Below are 21,889 nucleotides of genomic sequence, written 5' to 3'. Positions count from 1 at the left end.
CCATTGAGTACATTCATGATGTTGTGCAACTATCACCAGTATCCCTTTCCAAAACTTTTTAATCATCCCAGTCAGAAACTGTACTGATGGAACAATGACTCCTGTTTAGCCCCTTCCCTCAGGCCCTGGTAACCTCTGTTCTACTTCCTATCTCTAAGAATTTGTCTATTCTAGGTACCTCATATAAGTGGAATCATATAATATTTGTACTTTGTGTACAAAAATACAGTGGCTTTTTTCACTTACCACAACATTTTCAGGTTTATCCATATTCAAGCATTTGTCAGAATTTCATTCCTTTTATAGCTGAATCATTTTCCATTGCATGTAGGTCATATATTTTGTTTATCTGTTGATTGACACTTGAGTTGTTTCCACTATTTGGTTATTGGGAATGATGCTTCTATAAACATCAACATACAACTATTTGTTTGGATCCTAGTACTTTCAGATATTTGAGGTTATATACTTAGGAGTGGAATTGCTGGATCATATGGTAATTCCACGCTTATGAACTTTTGAGGAACTGCCAGACTGTTTTCCACAGCAGTTGTACCATTTTACATTTGCCACCAGCAATGTGTGACGGTTACAGTTTCTGCATGTCCTTGCAACACTTACTTTTCTTGTTTGGACAGTAGTTATACTATTGGGTGTGAAGTGGGACTTCATTGTGGTTTTGACTTGCAGTTTCCTAATGACTAAGGATGTTGAGCATCTTTTCATGTCCTTTTGGGCCATTGTTTTTTTAAATCTTTCAAGAAATGTCTATTAAAGCCCTTTGCCTATATTTGAATCTGTTTGGTTTTTTTGTTGTTCAGTTGTAGGAGTTCTTTATATCTTCTGCATATTAATCTTTTATCAGCCATATGCTTTGCATTCTGTGTATTATCATTTAACTTTCTTGACAGTATCCAAAAAAGTTTTATAATTTTTATGAAATCCAAGTTTATCTGTATTTTTCTGTTTATCTGTATTTATCTGTATACTTATGCTTTTGGTGTCATAGCCAACAAATCATTGCCAAATCCAAGGTCATAAAGCCTTCCATTTTTTTTCTTTTAGAGTTTTATATTTTTTAGCTCTTACAGTAATGTTTTTGACCAATGTTGAGTTAATTTTTGTTTATTATGTAGGCAAGGTGTTACTTCATTCTTTTTACATGTAGTGATCCAGTTTTCTCAACACCATCTGCTGAGAAGAACCTTCATGCATTGTTTCAATAATACAGAAAAGCATTTGACAAAATGCAACACACTTTCATGATACAAATTCTCAACAAGGTAGGAATAGAAGGAAATTACCTGATTATAATAAAGGTCATATGTAAGAAGCTCATAGCATACTCAGTGGTGCAAACTGAAAGGTTTTCCTCTAAGATCAGAAACAAGGCAAGGATGCCCACTCTTGCCACTTCTGTATAACATAGTACTAGAATTCCTAGCCAGAGCAATTAGGCAAGAAAAAGGAATAAAAGTCACTCAAATGGAAAAGGAAAAAGTAAAATTGTCTTTGTTTACAGACATGATCTTTCCTGAAGATCTTATTTTTAAAAAACTGTTAGGACTAATAAATTGAGTAAAGTTGCAATATGCAAAATTAACATACAAAAATCAGTTGTATTTCTATACACTGACAACAAACTGTCTGAAAAGGAAATTAGGAAAACATTTCCATTTGCAGTAGTACCAAAACAAATAAAATACTTAGGAATAAAACTTAAGGAGGTAAAAGACTTGTATATTGAAACCCATAAAACATTTTTATATATACTGTTTTATTTTGATTCTTATTTCCTCTTCTGTTTTCCACAGTGGCTACGCTGTTTTATATTCCCACCAGCAATACACAAGGATTCCAATATCACAACATCTTCACTAACAGTTATTTATTTATTTTTTAAAATAATGGCCTTCCTAAAAGTTGTGAACTAATATCTCATTGTGGTTTTGATTTGCATTTCCCTGATAATTACTGATGTTGAGCATCCTTCCATATACCTGGTAACAGTTTGTATGTCTTCTTTGGATAACTGTTTATTCATGTCCTTTGCTTGTTTTTCAATTTTTTTTTTAATATTGAGTTTCTTAATATATTTTGGATATTAATCCCTTATCAGATATATGGTTTGCAGATATTTTTTCTCATCATTTAGGTTACCTTTCTACTCTTTTTTTTCCTTTTACTGTGCAGAAACCTTTTAGTTTGTTGTGATCCCAATCATATGTTTTACTCTCGTTGCCTGTGCTTTTATGTCATACCCATCAAATCATTGTTAAATCTAGTGTTATAAAAATTTTCTCCTGTATTTTTTTCTAAGAGTTTTTTTTTTATATAGACAGTCTTGCTCTGTCGCCAGGCTAGAGTGCAGTGGCGCAATCTTGGCTCACTGCAACCTCCGCCTCCCAGGTTCAAGTGATTCTCTTGCCTCAGCCTCCCGAGTAGCTGGGACTACAGGCGCGTGCCACCACGTCCAGCTAATTTTTTGTATTTTTAGTAGAGACGGAGTTTCACCATGTTAGCCAGGATGGTCTCGATCTCCTGACCTCGTGATCTGCTCACCTTGGCCTCCCAAAGTGCTGGGATTACAGCCGTGAGCCACTGTGCCCGGCCAACAGTTTGAAATCTTACATTTAAGTCTTTAATCCATTTTGAGTGAACTTTTGTGTATTGTGTAAGATAAAGGTCCAGTTTTATTCTTTTGCATGTGGATATTGTTTGCCCTAAACTATTTGTTGAACAGACTGTCCTTTCCCCATTATGTATTTTTGGCACCCTTGTTGAAGATCAGTTGATCATACATGTGTGGATTTATTTCCAGGCTCTCTATTCTCTTCCAGTGGTCTATATGTCTGTCTTTATGGCAATGCAATTACTATTTTGATTATAGTGGCTTTGTAAGATGTAAATGTCATGAAGCATGATGCCTCTAGCTTTGTTCTTCTTTCTCAAGATTGTTTTGATGATTCCAAGTCATTTGTGGTTGCATATTAATTTTTGTATTTTTTTTCTATTTCTGTAAAAAATGTCATTGGGATTTTGATAGGAATTACAATGAATCTACATTTGTATTAGTCTTTAAAGTCAGTGGTGCCCAACCTTCTTAGCACCAGGGACTGGTTCTGTGGAAGATAGCTTTTCCACAGACCTGGGTTGGGGTTGGCGGTGGTGGTTTTGGGATGAAACTGTTCCACCTCGGATCATCAGGCATTATATTCTCATAAGGAGCATATAACCTAGATCTCTTGCATGCACAGTTCACAATGGGGTTTGCACCCCTATGAGAATATAATGCTGCTGCTGATCTGACAGGAGACGGAGCTCAGACGATAATGCTCGCTCACCTGCCACTCACCTCCTGCTGTGCAGCCTGGATTCTACCAGTACCGGTCTGTGGCCTGGGGGTTGGGGACCCCTGCTTTAAATGTTTCATAGAGGACTGTGCATAGTGGCTCACACCTGTAATCCCAGCACTTTGGGAGGCCAAGGCAAGAGGAGCACTTGAGGACGGGAGTTCAAGACCAACATGGGCAATATAGTGAGACTCTATACCTACAAAAAAAAAAAAAAAAAAAACTACCAGGTCATGGTGGCTCATGCCTGTAGTCCTAACTACTTGGGAGGCTGAAGTAGGAAGACTGCTTGAGCCCAGGAGTTTGAGGTTATAGTGAGCTATGATCACACCACTATACTCCAGCCTGGGTGACAGAGCAAGACTGTTTCTCAAAAAAAAAAAAAAAAAAAGCAAAGAAATGAAAATAAAAAATTAAATAAATAAAAATGTTTTGTAGAATTGGCATCGAGGCCATTTATGTCCTTAGCTTTTCTTTGATGGGAGACTTTTTGTTACTGATTCAGTCTCCTTACTAATCTGTTCAGATTTTCTGTTTCTTCATTATTCAGTCTCGGTAGGTTGTATATTACTAGGAATTTGTCCATTTCATCTAGTTTATTTAATTTATTGGCATATAATTTTTCAGAGTTATCTTTTATTATATTGGTGGCATCAGTGCCTCTTTTTTCATTTCTGATTTTCTCTTTTTTTTTTCTTAACCAATCTAGGTGAAGACTTGTCAATTCTGTTGATCTTTTCAAAAATCAACTCTTAGTTTTATTGTTTGTTTGTTTTTCTGTTCCATATTTTATTTCTGCTCTAATCTTAATATTTCTTTCCTTCTGTGAACTTTGAGTTTACTTTGTTCTTTTTCTAGTTTCCTGAAGTGTAGAATTGGGTTACTTGAGATCTTTGTTTTTTAATGTTGGCATTTACCACTATAAACTTTCCTCTTAGTACTGCTTTTGGTGTATCTCTACTTTTGGTATGTTGTGTTTTTTTCCCATTGGTCTCAAGATAATTTCATAACTTTCCTTTTGATTTCTTTTTTGACCCATTCATTGGTTGTTCAAAAGTACGTTAATTTTAATATTTTTGTAAATTTGCTGGTTTTCTGATGCTGAATTTTAGTTTCATTCTGTTGTGGTTGCAAAAGATACCTGATATTAATTTTAATCTTACATTTGTTAAGACTTGCTTCGTTACCTGACACATGATCTGTCCTAGAGAATGTTCCATATACAGTTGTGAAGAATATGTATTTTGCTGCTGTTGGGTAAAATGTTCTATATATGTCTGTTAGGTCCATCTGGTCTCTAGTATTGTTCAAGTTCCGTTTCCTTATTGCTCTTCTGTTTGGGTGTTTTATTCATTACTGAAGGTGAGATATTAAACTTTCCTACTATTCTTATATTGCTGTTTATTTCTCTCTTCAGTACAATCAGTATTTGCTTGCTATATTTGGGTGTTCTGATGTTGGTTGGTATATATTTATAGTTGTTAAATATTCCTGGTGAATTGACCCATTTATCATTATATAATGTCCTTTTTTTTTTTTTTTTTTTGGTCTCTTGTGACAATTTTTTACTTAGAATCTGTTTAGTATCCTAGAATTGCCACCCCTGCTGTCTTTTGGTTACCATTTATAAGTAATATCTTTTTCTATCCCTTCACTTTCAGCCTATGGATATCCTTAAAGTGAGTCACTTGCAGACAGCATTTTTATCTATCCAGCCTCTTTATATCTTTTGCTTAGAAAATTTAATCCATTTACACTTAAAGTAATGACTGATAGGGAAAGACTTACTATTGTCATTTCAATAATTGTTTTCTGTCTAACTATAGCTTTTTTGTTCCTCTTTTCCTCCCTTGATGTCTTTTTCTGGAGAATAAAAATTAATGTAATAACTTCTTAGCTGTGTTTATAGAATTAAAGTAGTTCTTCCTGTTTAATTAAAGCATATTGTGCAGAAATTAACTATTTTACTAATGTTTTGTTTTATAGTCTTATTAAGAAGTTTATTTCTAAAAATAAAGGTAAAATTGAGGAAATAAATTATCTTATAAAAACTGATCAGTTGCTGTTTTCCAGAGAATTTTGGGTGGTTTCTTATAATGACTCGTCCAAATTGTGTAGAACTCATAGTATATAACAAGCAGATAAAACAGTTCAATTTAAGTAATAATCTCTAATATTAGCTTTTGCCTTTTTCATTTATTCAGCTTTATTCTTTCTTTGCATTTGCTATGTTTCATTTTCTAGCTTCTTGGAAAGAATAGTTGATTCTTTTATGTTGACATTTTAAAAATAAATATATTTAAAGCTATAAATGTATTTCCAAGTATTGCCATTGCCGTATGCCACATGTTTCGAATCGTGAGTGCTTTACTTATTCATAACTAAAGATTTCTTGAATTCTACTGTGTTTTTCTATTTAACTCATATGGTTTTTAAGAATATGAGTTTTACAGCCACGTGTATTGGTTCACACCTGTAATTTCAGCACTTTGGAAGGCTGAGTCTGGAGGATCCCTTGAGACCTGAAGTTTGAGACTAGCCTGTTCATCAAAGCACGATCTCGTCTCTACAAAAAATATAAAAATTAGCTGGGTGTAGTGGCATGCACATGTAGTCCCAGCTACTCAGGAGGCTAAGGTGGAGGGACTGCCTGAGCCTAGGAGTTCGAGGCTGCACTGAGCTATGATCTTGCCACTGCACTCTAGCCTGGGTGACAGAGACCCTGTCTCTAAAATCAATCAATCAATCAAGATGAATTTTTGTTTTGGGCTTGACTTTTAATCTACCATGACTTTATATTATTGACTTTTAATCTACCATGGCATAATTGTTTAAATATGTGATCAGTATGATAAGGATTGCTTAAAATTTGTGGAACGTCCTTTCGTAATCTAACCCATGGCTGTAAATATTCCATTTGTGCCCATATATTTTCTACTTCTTGGCTGAGTCTTTCTTTATATCTTTTTTCAATGCAGGTTATTAATGATGATCAGATATTCAGATAATGAGCTTATCTGCCTATATACTTAGTAAAGTGATCTTAAATCATCTCCATTTGAAGACTATTTAAGAATATTAAGAAACTTCACCTTAGGTTTAAAGAGAGAACTTAAAGTTTGTTAACTTTGACAGAGATTTTTTGTTTTTTGCTTTTGCTTTTGAAATTGCCAAGATAGTAGTGGTAGTAGTGGTAGTGGTGGTAGAAATTGCCGAGATAATAGTAGTAGTAGTAGTAGCAGTAGTAGTAGTGGCAGTAGTAGTGGTAGAAATTGCCAAGATAATAGTAGTAGTAATAGTAGCAGTAGTAGTAGTAGTGGCAGCAGTAGTGGTAGAAATTGCCAAGATAATAGTAGTAGTAGTAGCAGCAGCAGCAGCAAAGTTGGTGGTAATTGTAACAGCAGCAGCAAACTATGTGCCAACACCATTCAGATCTCTCTAAATCTGTTAATAAATTTAACCCCATAAACACTCTATGAGATATATTGTTTTCTTCATTTTATAGATGAGAAAAGACACAGAGAGATTAATATACTTGCTGTAGTCACATTGTAGTCACATTGGCTTAAACAAATGGAGGAAAGTTTGTTTAGCTAGACACACAAAAAATAATTTTTTTCTTTCCTCTCTTTAGTTACTAGAAAAATTAAAAGAACGTTGGCTCTCTACTGGTTTATGGCATAATCTGGAGTTGGTGAAGACAGTCATTGTAGAGCCACAGGGAGGAGAAAAAACAAATTTTGATGAATTACTGCAGGTGTACTATGATGCAATCAAATACAAAGGAGAGAAAGGTAACTGGAAATTATTTCATGGTTGGTGAAAAAATTATTTTTTATTACAAAGTAAGAAGGTACAATTATAATTTTGTATTTTTAAATGAATTACACTTAAGAGAAAAATTATAATCCTGAGTGAAAAGAAAATAAACTGGGTAAAGAAATTCTTTTAATTGTACTTGTTCTCCTGTGAATATTTTCACTTGGGTATGCTGATTCAACTTTAAGAAAAACGATGCCATCATCTCACAGTCTTCAGTGCACTACCTGAAATATTTTGTGCAAAAAGGCAGTTAGGATATATATAAATATATTCCTTACTAGCCAAATGAGACCTATATTTTGATGCAATTAGTACACTTGGTGCTTATATTCTATTACATAAGATAAACTTGAATTTTCAAAACATAACTGAAAACTTAATTCCAAGTTAGAGCATATCCATGAAGAGTTTGATGTGAGGCCAGGCGTGGTGACTCTTGCCTGTAATCCTAGCACTTTGGGAGGCTGAGACGGGCAGATCACTTGAGCCCAGGAGTTTGAGACCGGCCTGGGCAACATGGTAAAATCTTGTCTCTACAACAAATACAAATATTAGCAGCTTGTGGTGCATGTGCCTATAGGTCTAACTACTTGGGAGGCTGAGGTGGGAGGATCACCTGAGCCTAAGAGGTCAAGGCTGCAGTGAGCTGTGATTGTGCCACTGCACTCCAGCCTGGCTGACAGAGTAAGACCCTGTCTCACAAAAAATAAAAATAAAAATAATAAAATAAAATAAAAAAGTTTGATGTGAAGGGATAGTAATAGTTTATGAACAATGCAAGAAAGAGGTAATATAGCATGTCAGTATCTTTTTATGGTGTATATATATGGTGTTATCTGTCTGTTTTAAATACTTTTAAATATATTGATTCCATATGATATGTATTATCAATTAAAATTATTTCAGTTATTCTGAGAATTTTACTTTCAGGTGTAAAGGTAATAATGCAACTTCAATTTTTATGAAATAAACCTGTTTATAATCACACAGTTCATATGCAAGTTGCTATTCTGACATGTTTTTATTGTATAAGTTATCTGGAAGATGCACAGTTTGTAAATTGGTTTGCTACCCTTTTGCATATAAATGTAATTTTGTTTCCCTTATTTACTTAAAGACATTGAACTGTTAAAACTTTATCTCATAATAGTGTTTTATTTTGATTATTTTAAATTTGCTACTATAATTACTATTTTATAATTACTATAATTATAAATCAGGTATTTTCAAAATGCCAAGAATAAGCAATTTCTGATAATTTTGGATATGCTTTTTTCTGTTGTTTAAGATGGAGCTCTCCTGGTAGCAGTTTGTCGTGGTAAAGTGAGTGAGGGTCTGGATTTCTCAGATGACAATGCCCGTGCTGTCATAACAATAGGAATTCCTTTTCCAAATGTGAAAGATCTACAGGTAGGCCATCAAAACTTTAAGTTTTATTATTACAGGAGTCATTGGTTTTGTATAAAGTTAATTGCAGGGATCCCTCATTTTATTGAGCTTTGCTTTATAGTGCTTTTTTACAAATTGAAGGTTTGTGGTAACCCTGCATTGTGCAAGTCTGTCGGCACCATTTTTCCAACAGCATGTGGTCACTTGTTTCTGTGTCACATTTTGGTTAATTCTCACAATATTTCAAACCTTTTCATTATTATTATATCTGTTAGAGTGATCTGTGATAAGTGATCTTTGATGTTACTATTGTAATTGTTTTGGGGCACCTCATACTGTACCCACATAAGAGAGCGAACTTAATTGATAAGTGACATATGTATGCTAACTGCTCCACTGACCACCCTTCCCCCATTTCTCTCTCCTCGGGACTCTCCATTCCCTGAGAGACAACAATACTGAAATTAGGCCAATTAATAACCCTACAGTGGCCCCTAAGTGTTCAAGTGAAAGGAAGTATTGCATGCTTCCTACTTTAAATCAAAGATGAGACATGATTAAGCTTAGTGAGCAAGGCATATTGAAAACTGAGACAAGACAAAAGCTAGGCCTCTTGCACCAACCAATTAGCCATACTGTGAATGCAAGGGAAAAGTTCTTCAAGGGAATTGAAAGTGTTACTTTAGCAAATGTACAAATAATAAGCAAACAGCCTTATTACTGATATAGAGAAACGTTTAGTGGTCTGGAAAGAAGATTAAACTGTCCATAACATTCTCTTAAGCCAAAACTTAATTCAGAGCAAGGCCCTACCTCTCTTCAATTCTGTGAAAGCTGAGAGAGGTGAGGAGGCTGCAGATGAAGCTAGCAGAGGTTGTTTCATGAGGTTTAAGGAAAGAAGCCATCTCCATAACTTAAAAGTGCAAGGTAATGCAGCAGGTGCTGATGGAAAAGCTACAGCAAGTTATCCAGAAGATCTGGCCAAGATAATTGATGAAAGTGGCTATGCAAAACAACAGATTTTCGGTGTAGAAGAATCAGCCTTCTGTTGAAAGAAGATGCCACCTAGGACATTCATAGCTAGAGAGGAGAAGTCAATGCCTGACCTCAAAGCTTCAGAGAACAGGCTGACTCTCTTGTGATGGGCTAATGCAACTGGTGACTTTAAGTTGAAGCCAATGCTCATTTAACATTTTAAAAATCCTAGAGCCCTTAAGAATTATACTAAATCTACTCTGCCTGTGCTCTATAGATGGAACAACGAAGTCTGCATGACAGCATATCTGTTTACAGCACGGTTTACTGAACGTTTTAAGTCCATTATTGAGATCCACTCCTCAGAAAAATCAATTCCTTTCAAAATATTACTGCTCATTAACCATATACGTGGCACTCAAGAACTCTACGGAGATGTACAAGGAGATTAATATTGTTTTCATGCTTGCTAACAAAACATCCATTCTGCAGCCAATGAATAAAGGAGTAATTTCTACTTCCAAGTCTCGCATTTCACAAGGCTGTAACTGCTATAGATAGCGATTCCACTGAAGGATCTGGATAAAGTCTATTAAAAACCTTCTGGAAAGGATTCACCGTTATAGATGCCATTAAGAACATTCATGATTCATGGGAGGAGGTCAGAATATCAACACCAGCAGGAGTTTGGAAGTCATTGATTCCATCCCTCACTGGATGACTCTGAGGGAGTTAAGAGTTCAGTGGAGGAAGTAACTGTAGCTGTGGTGGAAATAATAAGAGAACTAAATTAGAAGTGGAGCCTAAAGACATGACTAAATTGCTGCAATCTCATGAGGAAACTTAAACAGATGAGGAGTTGCATTTTATGGATGAGCAAAGAAAGTGGTTTCTTGAGACAGGAACTATTCTTAGTAAAGATGCTATGAACATTGTTGAAATGACAACAAAGGAGTTAGAATATTAAATAAACTTAGTTCATGAAGCAGCAGCAGAATTTGAGAGGCTTGACTCCAATTTTGAAAGAAGTTTTATGATGGGTAAAATGCTATCAAAGAGCATCTTACGCTACAGAGAAATCTATTGTGAAAGGAAGAGTCACATGATAGAGCAAATTTCATTGTTGTCTTATTTTAAGAAATTGCCACAGACATTCCAACCTTAGCAACCACCACCCTGATCAGTCAGTAGCCATCATTGAGGCAAGACCCTTTGCCAGCAAAAAGAGTGACTCACTGAAGGCTCAGATGATCATTAGCCTTTTTTAGCAATAAAATATTTTCAAGTTAAGGTATATGCATTTGCTTTTGGACATACTGCTGTTGCCCACTTAATAGACTGCAGTATAGTGTAAACATAACTTTTGTTATGTGTTGGGAAACCAAAAAATTCATGTGACTTACTTTGTTATGATATTCTCATTATTGGGGTGGTCTGGAACCAAATTTGCAATGTCTCTCAGGGATGTCTGTATACATTTTCCTGTATCCTTAGACATTTTTAAGTCTTTGGTGAATCTGAATGAGTGAGAAAAGTTTAGTAGATGTAGATTTTATTTTATTTTCAATTTACACTGTCTTTTGGTCAACGAGAGTTATTTTCAAAGTCTGGTCCTGGGTCAGGTGCATTGGTATCACCTGGGAACTTAATAGAAATAAAGACTTTCAGGCTCATCCAGACCTGCCGAATCAGAAACTCTGGAAGAAGAAACCAGCAATTTGTGTTTTATGTCTTTTAACCACAGACTTATGGGTTCCTCCGAGGAATCCTGGGGTCTTTTGTCCACCTGGCTCCCTTCTCTCCAGTGTCCTGCCTTGCAGATTTTGTGATTTAGTCACTCCATATTCTGATCTCTTCCACCTCAGCTCAACAGGACCACTGCACTCTACTTGTACTTTAATGCTCTGTGCTGTGGTCAGGAAATTATACCCAAGCAGAGAACTGGGATAATGGAGTTCACCTAATGAATTCCACTTAGCTCCAGAATTACTGTCTTGTGCTGTTTGGTGTCTACTACCTGAAAACAGTTGCTCTGTTTTGCCCGGTTATGCGATTACTTACAATGGAAGAAATACTCTCAAACCAGTTACTCAATCTTAGCCAGAAACAGTTGTATCTCATCATAACTGATTGTTTCCTCAACAATATATTTGAAAAACTATAGTAATAATTTGAGCCTAAGTTGAAGTTATTGTTCATCAAGGAGGATTTTCTTTTACTTCCTACAGGCATTGGAAAGTGCTGGCAATCTGAGAAAACTTGAGATTTTTTGGCCTCTGAGCTGACTTATTGATTATGACCTATATCCCTCCTCCCAGGGTACAATCAGTTAGAGTCTCATACCAAAGCAGGAGTTCTTTCATTAGAATAGTTATCTTTTTAATTGTTAATACTTTAATAGGCACTGTGAATTAGATAATTTTACTTTTATTTTTCTAGTCCATAGCAGTCTTTAGGTAACATTAACAGTAATAAGCAGTATTTCTTTTGTTAGCCCCTACTCTTCCTGTAACCTCTGGACCTCTTCAACATTTCTGAAAGTCCTCAGGGGGTATCTCACTTGATGATTCATAGTCCAATACTTTGTCAGCCTCCAGTAACTTTGGTGGTTTCCAGTACCTTTCTCCAGTTAACCAGTGCTACTGCTGAGAGCACTAATGGCTATGCCCAAGGCTGGGTCTCCTATTCTAAAATGGCTGATGCTGCCTTGACTACTGCTACTGATGAAACAGCTGACATCTACCCAAGAAAAACTACTGTCACCATCAACAGCACTAGTGCTGCATTCCACTGAAGCAGAGTGCTACTGATGGCACGGCTATTGGCACTGGTATTGTCTCCTTTTAATGTCTTATCATTTTACTCTAGCCCTACATTATTGCACTAAGGCTGCTTTGTTAAATTGGAAAGAACCATTTTCCCTTCTTTAGACCACACCTTCTTCCAATATGTTAATAAAATACAGTTTTTTCCCCTAAAACTAATTATTTCCATTTTCACCTATGTCCTCTGTCTTCCTTGGACCCTGCATATGAGTTCTTGAGAGCTGGAAAAGAAGAAAAACTTTATGGCTAATACTAGGTTGTACTAAATATTATACATACAAAGTAACAAGGCCTAAAAGGATAATCAAGATTATATTTCTGATTACATATGAGGAGAAGAGAAGGGAATGATATTCAGAGTAGTTATCAAAATAATTTGAACATTTTCCATAATTTTTAGTAAAAGAAAATAAGCTGCAAGAAAATATAATGAGAATACAGGTATTTATTATGTTATTCTTCATTATTTTCTAAAAATTCTTTTTTTTTTTTTTTTTTTTTTTTTTTTTTTGAGAGGGAGTCTCGCTCTGTCGCCCAGGCTGGAGTGCAGTGGCCGGATCTCAGCTCACTGCAAGCTCCGCCTCCCGGGTTCACGCCATTCTCCTGCCTCAGCCTCCCGAGTAGTTGGGACTACAGGCGCCCGCCACCGCGCCCGGCTAGTTTTTTTTTTGTATTTTTTAGTAGAGACGGGGTTTCACCGTGTTAGCCAGGATGGTCTCGATCTCCTGACCTCGTGATCCGCCCGTCTCGGCCTCCCAAAGTGCTGGGATTACAGGCTTGAGCCACCGCGCCCGGCCTCTAAAAATTCTTAAAATTAAAAAAGTACATTTGTGAGGGAAGGAAATTCCATTTCTCTTTTCTTCACCTTTGCATCAACAGCTATGATTTTGAACATTGTTATACCAGTCTGGGGTTCTTAGTGCTTTTTCCTCAGGATAAATTCTTCCTAGACAATATCTTAGTCTATCATGCAAAAAAGACACCTGGTGGCCTCCTCTGACATTCTTCAGTCATGATCCTATTTGTCATAGTTCTGCTTATGTGCATAAAACAGCAAAATAACAGAAGCATCAATGGGTTCTGGGTAAAGGGGAGGATGGTGGTTCTAAAGGGTTATCCCTAGTGGTTCCCAAAAGGTGCAAGTAGGGTGGACACAAGAATAGTTCAAGCTGCAGGGACAAGGGATAGAAAAAGTGAAATTATTTACCAGCAGTACTAGATGTGGGAAGTAGATTTCTTATTGCCATATGTCTGGATCCGTTCTTCTTCTGTAACAACTCCAAAACTTAGTGACTTAAAACAGCAATCATTTATTACAGGTCATACATCTATGGAGTGATTGGGTGGCAGATGATCTAGACTTGGGCTTGGTTGGTCGGTGCTCTCCATTTTAGCTGGGCTCAGCTACTCTGCCCTAGTTGGCTGATCTGCGTTGAAGTCACCTGAGTCAGCTCTGTTCCACCTGTATTTCATTCTTTGTGGACCAACAGACTAGCCAAGGCATGTTATCATTGCAGTGACAGTAGTACAAGAGGGCAGGTTTAACTGTGTAAGCAATTAAGTCAAATACCTATTTACATCACATCTGCTAACTTCCTGTTGCCCAAAACATGTCCATGCATAATCTCAAAGTCAAGGAAGGGGAGAAAAGGGATAATTTCTACCACACATGACAAAGGACTTAGAATCATGACTTCAAAAAGAAGTCCTCAACTATCGCATTTTTTCATAACTAAAGGGTATTTGTTAGTTATCCATTTATAAGACTGGTGTGTTGTAAGTTTTAAAAGTATAAGCATGCAGTTTTTATGATGACTAAGAAGGCGTTTCATCATTTGGAAATGCCCAGAATATAGCAGTCAATACCTAAAATACTTGAAATATGTCAGAGCATCATTATGAGTGATTTCTTAAAATTTTTATAAATCGTTAAACAAGTATTTGAAAATATTTGTATGCCTCTATGGAATATAAAAGTTAAGTTTAAAATTCTAATGCAGTCCAGTTTATCTATTTTTTGTTTGTTGCCTGTGCTTTGGTGTCATATTTAGGAAAACATTGGCAAATCCAACATCATGCATATTTGCCCCTAATGTTTTCCTTGAAGAGTTTTATAGTTATAACTCTTTAATTTAGATATATGATTCCTCTTGAGTAAATTTTTCTATGTGATATATGGTGAGGTCCAACTTCCTTATATCTAAAGTGAATCTTTTGTTGACAGCATATAGTTGGATCAGGTTTTTAAAAATCCATTTGGCCAATCTCTGCCTTTCAATTGGAGAGTTTAAACCATTTACATATAAAATAATTACTGATAGGAAAGGACTTACTTCTGCTATGTAGCTATTTGTTTTCTTGTGTCATGTGCTTTTTGTTCCTCAATCCATCATTTCCTTTTTTATATTTAGTTGATTTGCAATATACTATTTTGATTCCCTTCTTTTAGATGTATTTTTTAGTTTTTAGTATTTACCTTGGGAATTATAACTATCATATGAGTCTCTATTCCTCCCTTATTACATTGTTATTGTCACAGATTCCATTTTTATACATTGTGTGGCTGTTAATTTAATTTTTAATTATTGTTTTATGCATTTGCCTTTTAAATAATATAGGGAAAACAGAGGAGTTGCAATTCAAAAGCATATTATAGTATTCACCTGCATAATTACCTTTACCAGTGTCCTTTATTATTTCCTAAAGCACATAGTTAGTGTTTATAAATATGTTTTATAATCTGTTACATGGTGTACCTTGAGGATAGGGATAATTTCTTAAGCATTTTTGTGTCTCTACAACTAAGATATTACCTAAGAACATAGTGCTGAATACATGTTTCAGTTAATGATTGAATGGGGTTTTAATAGAAGTTATTAAAATTGTATTTGACTTTGTTATTTGTTTTTAAGAACAACAGTAACCACCCTCCATTCCTGGAGACTTTAAGGATGGAAATGATAGTAATCATTAGATGATAATGAACAGGATGGTAGTAAACAGTGATATGACTCATAAGGAGGCAATACAGGGTAGTTATAGTAGTAAATCATTAGAGGATATGTAAAAGGGAGTGCTCAATCCTCAACAGCATCTTACACTTTATCTAATACATAGTAGAACATAGTGGAGGGAGTATCTTTTATTGTCTATATTGGCTATCCCTCTTTTGGTATTTATTTATTTATTTAAATATTTTTATTTTATTTCATAGACAAGGTCTTGTTCTGTTGCCCAGGCTGGAGTACAGTGGTGTAATCATAGCTCACTGCAGCCTTGAGCTCATGGGCTCAATTGATCCTCCCGCTTCAGTCTCCTGAGTAGCTAGGACTATAGGCATGTGCCACAACACCTGGCTAATTTTTTTTTTTTTTTTTTTTTTTTTTTTTTTGGAGAGGTGAGGTCTTGCTATGTTGTGCAAGCTGGCCTTGAACTTCTGGCCTTAAGGGATGCTCACACCTCAGCCTCCCAAAGTGCTGGGATATAATCCCAGGTGTGAGGCATCATGCCCAGCCTATATTAGTTTTTTATTGCTGTGCAACAAATTGTCACATAGTGGCTTAACAAACATTTATTATCTCAGTTTCCATTGGTCACAAGTGTGGGCATGGCTTAGCTGGGTCAGGGTTCCACAAAACTGCTGCAATCAGTGTGTTGGCCAGGCTGTGTTCTATCTGGCACTTGGGGTCCTTCTGTGGTTGTAGGACTGAGGTTCTTCCTAATCCATCCAAGAGGCAGTCTTTTTAAAATTTTTTTGAAAACAGGGTCTCACTCCATTGCCCAGGCTGGAGTGCAGTGGTGCAATCATGGCTTACTGCAGCCTTGGCCTCCTGGGCTCAGGTGATCCTCCCACCTCAGCCTCCTGGGTAGCTGGCACTACAGGCACACGCCACCACACCTGGCTAATTTTTAAACGTTTGTTTGTTTGTTTCTTTTAGAGACAGGATCTTGCCATGTTGCCCAGGCTGGTTTTGAACTCCTGAGCTCAAGCGATCCACCCGCCTCAGCCTCCCAAAGTGCTGGGATTAGAAGTATTAGCCACTGTGCCTAGCCCTAAGGGGCACTCTTGGCTTCAAGAAGCTATTCACAGTTCATTACCATGTGACCTTTTCACAGGCCCCCTCGTATCAAGACAGTTTACTTCCAGAGGCCAATAGGAAGCTGTCTAGCTCCAGTCAGCCAAGACAGAGTCTTACACAACTTAATAAAATTATGGAGAAAAAAATAAAATTAAAAAATCATGGGAATAACTTCCCATCATTTTTGCTATATAATATAACCTAATTAAGAGTGACTATCCCAGAACCCTTTCCATATTCTGTCGGCTAGATGCAAATCACTGGTTCTGCCCTCACTTAAGGGGAGAGGATTACAAAGATGTGACTCTCTGTGTATCACCTTAGAGTGTGTCTGCCATACTCCTATTCCCTATAAAAAGAGATGATGATCTAAATGATCTTCATAGATGGCTCTTCCAAAACTAAAACTATGCTTCAAGTTATAGGACCTTAAATTAGAATTTTATAGTTTTCTTTTACATTAACAGTCTATCATGAAATAAGTAAAGGTTATTTATTAAATACAAATTTAAATATTCTACCTTATAGAAATGAAACAGCCTATTTCTGCATTATTTTGTCTATTTCATTTGAATTCACATTTAAAAAGGTTAAGATCATTCAGTCAGAAAAGTGATTTGAGTGGGAAAAAGAAGGCAGTGACATTACTTTTATGATACTAAAATTTTTTCTTAAATTTGAGAAAGATTATGGAAGTAAAAGTTAAAATACAGTTTAAAATACTAACATAAGACTTTGCAGTCTCAATAGCAGGGTTTGGCTTTTTGAGAAGAAGGAAAATGTATGTTAGAGCCAAAAATATGACTCCTTTGGCTGTGACCAGGATTTCCTCTTCCCACCTTAGGGACTAGAAAGTAGAGGTAGGAAAATTTCATTTTGGAGCCAAGTGTGACTTGTTTAGTTCAAGTCATAATTTATTGCACATACCTGAGGGACCTGAAAATAAAGAAACCCACTATGAAATGTTGATAATGGGCTACTCTGAAGGTAAGCATTAAGCTAACTTTCCCAGTGAGGATTTTTTTTCACTTCCACCTTTCCCAGATGCTTCTGATCATTCATAAGGATATACTTAATCGTATAATAGTTAAAAAGAAAACTTTCTGTGGACTAAACCAAAGCATTTGAGGGGCATGAGAATGAACCAAGGCTTTTATATGACTAGATGTCAATGGAAAAGTATAACTAAAATAAAAGTTGTTTTCTTTTTCATGTAATTAAGTCACAGTATAACAAGGCTGCCTTTTTAATGGATATCTAAAGCAAATCCTCTGGGCAATTACTATGATCTAACAACCACGGGAGTATTCAGCTTTATAACTGAGGCATCCACCTCTCCGATTGGTGACATGGATGTACTTTGTGAGACATGATAAGGTACAAATATATTTAGGTTTTAAAATTGCATTTTATTTGTATTGCCTAGCATAGTTTATTATAATAGTATATAGAAAAGTTCTCCTTCATAGGTATTGTTCCTTTACTTCTCTGAAGAAAAATTTATAAAACCATGGCATGTGGCTAAAAATGTTTATATTTTTAAAATGTTGAAGTGGTATGTTAGATTTTTATAATTGGTTTAATAAAATTTGATGGTAATTTTCATTGTCAGAAGTGCCCTTACAATGATTAAAATAATTTATCATGCTAATAAATTTTATATTTGTGGGGTTTTTTGGTAACATAGTATGTTGAGTTACCAAACTAGATTTTATTTGGAAAGTATTTAAAATTCACATAGTGATCTGAATGTCTATCTTACTATTAACATACTATAACCATTATGAGTTCCTTTTTTTGTTTAGGAAATTTCTCTTAGCTCTGAATGTACCAAACTATTTGGGTATATAGTATTATTATTATTATTATTATTTTGAGATGGAGTCTTGCTCTGTTGCCCAGGCTGGAGTGCAGTGGCACAGTCTTGGCTCACTGCAAGCTCCGCCTCCTGGGTTCACGCCATTCTCCTGCCTCAGCCTGCCGAGTAGCTGGGACTACAGGCATCTGCCACTACGCCCAGCTAATTTTTTTGTATTTTTTAGTAGAGACAGGGTTTCACCGTGTTAGCCAAGATGGTCTCAATCTCCTGACCTCATGATCCGCCCACCTTGACCTCCCGGAGTGCTGGGATTACAGGCGTGAGCCACTGCATCCGGCCCGGGTGTATATTATTTTAATCAATTTTTTAAAATTACATTTATGACTGAAAAATTCAGTCATCTATTTTACTTATATTAGTTATTGACTTTATAACAAGCAGACACTTAAATAAATTGATAGCTTCCATGCATTGTTGGCATTTTATAAACCACAGAAAAAGACAGGATGCTTTCCCTAAAGAATAACAGCATTAATAAAGTAGAGTGCACATTAAACCATGTTAAACCAGTGCTTTCAACTGTCAAAATATTATCAGATGATGGTAGTATTGGAATTTTAAAAATTTTTTTTGAGACAGAGTCTCATTATGTTGCCCAGGCAGGTTCTGGGCTCAAGTGATCCTCCTGCCTCAGCTCCCGAGCAGCTGGGATTACAGACCACACCAATTGCACCTGGCTATGTTAGAATTATTAAATCCAACACATTTCTTTTTAAGGAGAATGATATTGTTCCATTATTATTCTTTTGCTTTGACAGCATTGTGTATATTCATGACAAAATGAATGAGGGAGGGAATGTAAAGTACTGTAGTATATCAAGAGGAACTTGATTTCAGAAACGTTTTGAGTAGATTCATCTGTTCCTTTTGAGTATATTTATACATCCCTTTTGAATTACTTTTCTATCAAAATTGTGTTAATGACGGCCAATGCCTGTTATCCCAGCACTTTGGGAGCCCAAGGTGGACAGATCATTTGAGGTCAGGAGTTCAAGACCAGCCTGGCTAACATGGTGAAACCCTGTCTCTACTAAAAACATAAAAAATTAGCCCCGATGTAGTGGCATGCATCTGTAATCCAGCTACTCCAGAGGCTGAGGCAGGAGAATCACTTGAACCTAGGGGGCGAAGGTTGCAGTGAGCCAAAATTGCGCCACTGCACTCCAGTTTGGGCAACAGAGCGAGACACTGTCTCAAAAAAAAAAAAAAAAAAAAAGTTATGTTAATGATATTGAATTTTTTTCATGCATTTATTCATTTTACAAACTTTTTTAAGAGCTTAATTTGTACAAAATGCAGTAGGTGTAAAAATGAACAAGATGCTGTCTCTACACTAGCAATATCAATAATTTATGAAAGAACAGGAACATATAACAAGATGCTTTGGTGGAATAGAAACCAAGTGCTCAGATGCTTAGGAAAGCTGAAGTTGACCAACACGTTTCGCCTCCCTTGCAGGTATCAATTTACTTTGACTAACTTGCCTAAAAGGGATGGAGGAGCCAGAGAGATAAGATTTGAATCTTCTCTACAGCGAGATTCAAATATACAAATATTTGATAAAGTGGAATGGCCTCATCAGAGGTTAGATTACAACAAAACTGTTCAGATTATAAAACTTCAGAATAGGCTGGGCGCAGTGGCTCACACACATACCTGTAATCCCATCACTGGGAGGCTGTGGTGGGCAGATCACTTGAGGTCAGGAGTTGGAGAACAACCTGGGCAACATGATGAAACTCTCTCTCTACTAAAAATACACACATTAGCTGGGTGTGATGGCACAATCCCAGCTACTTGGGAGGCTGAGACACTAGACACTAGAATTGCTTGAACTTGGGAGGTGGAGGTTGCAGTGAGCCAAAATCGCTCCACTGCACTCCAGCCTGGGTGACAGAGAGAGACTCTGTCTCAAAAAGAAAAAAAAAAAGAAAAAGAAAGAAAAGAAAAAAGCAACTATTCAGAATATAAAGCAACCTTTTTTTTTTTTTTTTTTAAGTATCTGGCTAGAGCACCAACTATTATAATAGACTCAGGGGACACAGTGATACACAACACAGTTTATATTCCCCCTTCTCATGTTGCTTATAGTCTAGCAAGGAATATTGACATTAACGTAATGAAGAAACAATCACAGTTGTGATGAAGGCTATAAGAAAAAGTCACAGGAACCCTGAGAATGTTATAGCAGGTCTTTGGGGATCAAGAAAGGCTTCCTGAGGAAGTGATATTTAACCTGACACTGGAAAGAAAACTAGGAGTTATGAATGTGTACAGAATGGATAAGAGTATTCTCAACAGAGAGAACAGCATGTGCTAAGGTTCTAAGGTGGAAAGAGGATAGCAGTTTCCAAGAACTGAAAGAAGCTGAGTTGGGAGAATGGCATGTGAATAGAGGCTGGGAGAGGTATTTAGGAGCCAAATCACTTAGGACTCTGTATGCCATTTTCAGGATTTGGGACATTCTAACTTACGGGAAACCAGATCCAGGAACACAGCCTGAGGTCAGAGTGGAGTGGAGTTCTGGTTATAGTGTAGCATCTGATACAGAGACCCACCTGGATATAGCTCTGATAATAATACATGGTTACTCAGGGGAAATGGATGTGAATATAAACTTAAAGTGCTGTAATACTTAACTCTTTAACATTTAGGAGGCCGGGCGCGGTGGCTCAAGCCTGTAATCCCAGCACTTTGGGAGGCCGAGACGGGCGGATCACGAGGTCAGGAGATTGAGACCATCCTGGCTAACACGGTGAAACCCCGTCTCTACTAAAAAATACAAAAAACTAGCCGGGCGAAGTGGCGGGCGCCTGTGGTCCCAGCTACTCGGGAGGCTGAGGCAGGAGAATGGCGTGAACCCGGGAAGCGGAGCTTGCAGTGAGCTGAGATCCGGCCACCGCACTCCAGCCTGGGCGACAGAGCCAGACTCAGTCTCAAAAAAAAAAAAAAACATTTAGGAGTTCAGCAACTTGCTCTTGGAATTTTTGGACATACTTAGGTTCCATCACAGATATAGAAGAAAAAACCTTGTCACCTCTAAAAGTCTAGAGTGAGTATATCCTCAATTACTTAAACCTTTTTTGCCTCCTCAGAGTACTTTTTTTCCCCCAGCATTTTTTTTTTAAAGATAGTTTGGCCAAAAGTATTTTAAAAGCAGTTTCTAAGTATATCTTGAAATTCCAAAATTAAAACCTAGTCTAAATCTAAGTAAGCTGTCTAGGTTAACAAATTGTATATTTACTTTGGCCTGTGAAAAATGGGTTAATGAAACCCCTGTTTCCGTCCCTTCTGAAAAACAAATGAACAAACAAAAAAACACAAAACAAATGGATGAATTGCTGAGGTTAATTTTTTAAATTCTCCATATTTTTAAAAGATATTTTGGGATCGAGGATAGAAATATTTAAAATCACAAAATTTTAAGCAAGTTCAGTTGATAACCTTTTTCTCCTAATACTCATGTTGTTGTATTTCCTTAGCAAAAAAAAGAGCCATGCCTGAAAATGTTGCTGGAAATTTCTCTGGATAATAAATAAAAACTTTTGGTTTTGATTTTTGAACAAT

The 21,889-nt window shown here is 36.4% G+C and overlaps 1 protein-coding gene across 1 annotated transcript in view; it reads left to right on the top strand.

Annotated features, from left to right (window-relative positions):
- BRIP1 (BRCA1 interacting protein C-terminal helicase 1) overlaps positions 1 to 21,889 on the top strand; it is a 181,528-nt gene that overhangs the window by 109,209 nt on the left and 50,430 nt on the right. The window contains exons 15-16 of the mRNA XM_025362438.1: positions 6,988 to 7,147; positions 8,464 to 8,585. Coding sequence (XP_025218223.1) covers positions 6,988 to 7,147; positions 8,464 to 8,585 — 282 coding nt within the window. The remainder of the gene's footprint in view (positions 1 to 6,987; positions 7,148 to 8,463; positions 8,586 to 21,889) is intronic.

The sequence above is a fragment of the Theropithecus gelada genome, chromosome 16 (assembly GCF_003255815.1).
Source record: "Theropithecus gelada isolate Dixy chromosome 16, Tgel_1.0, whole genome shotgun sequence".
NCBI lineage: Eukaryota > Metazoa > Chordata > Mammalia > Primates > Cercopithecidae > Theropithecus > Theropithecus gelada.
This window is presented reverse-complemented; position numbering and strand designations above follow the sequence as displayed.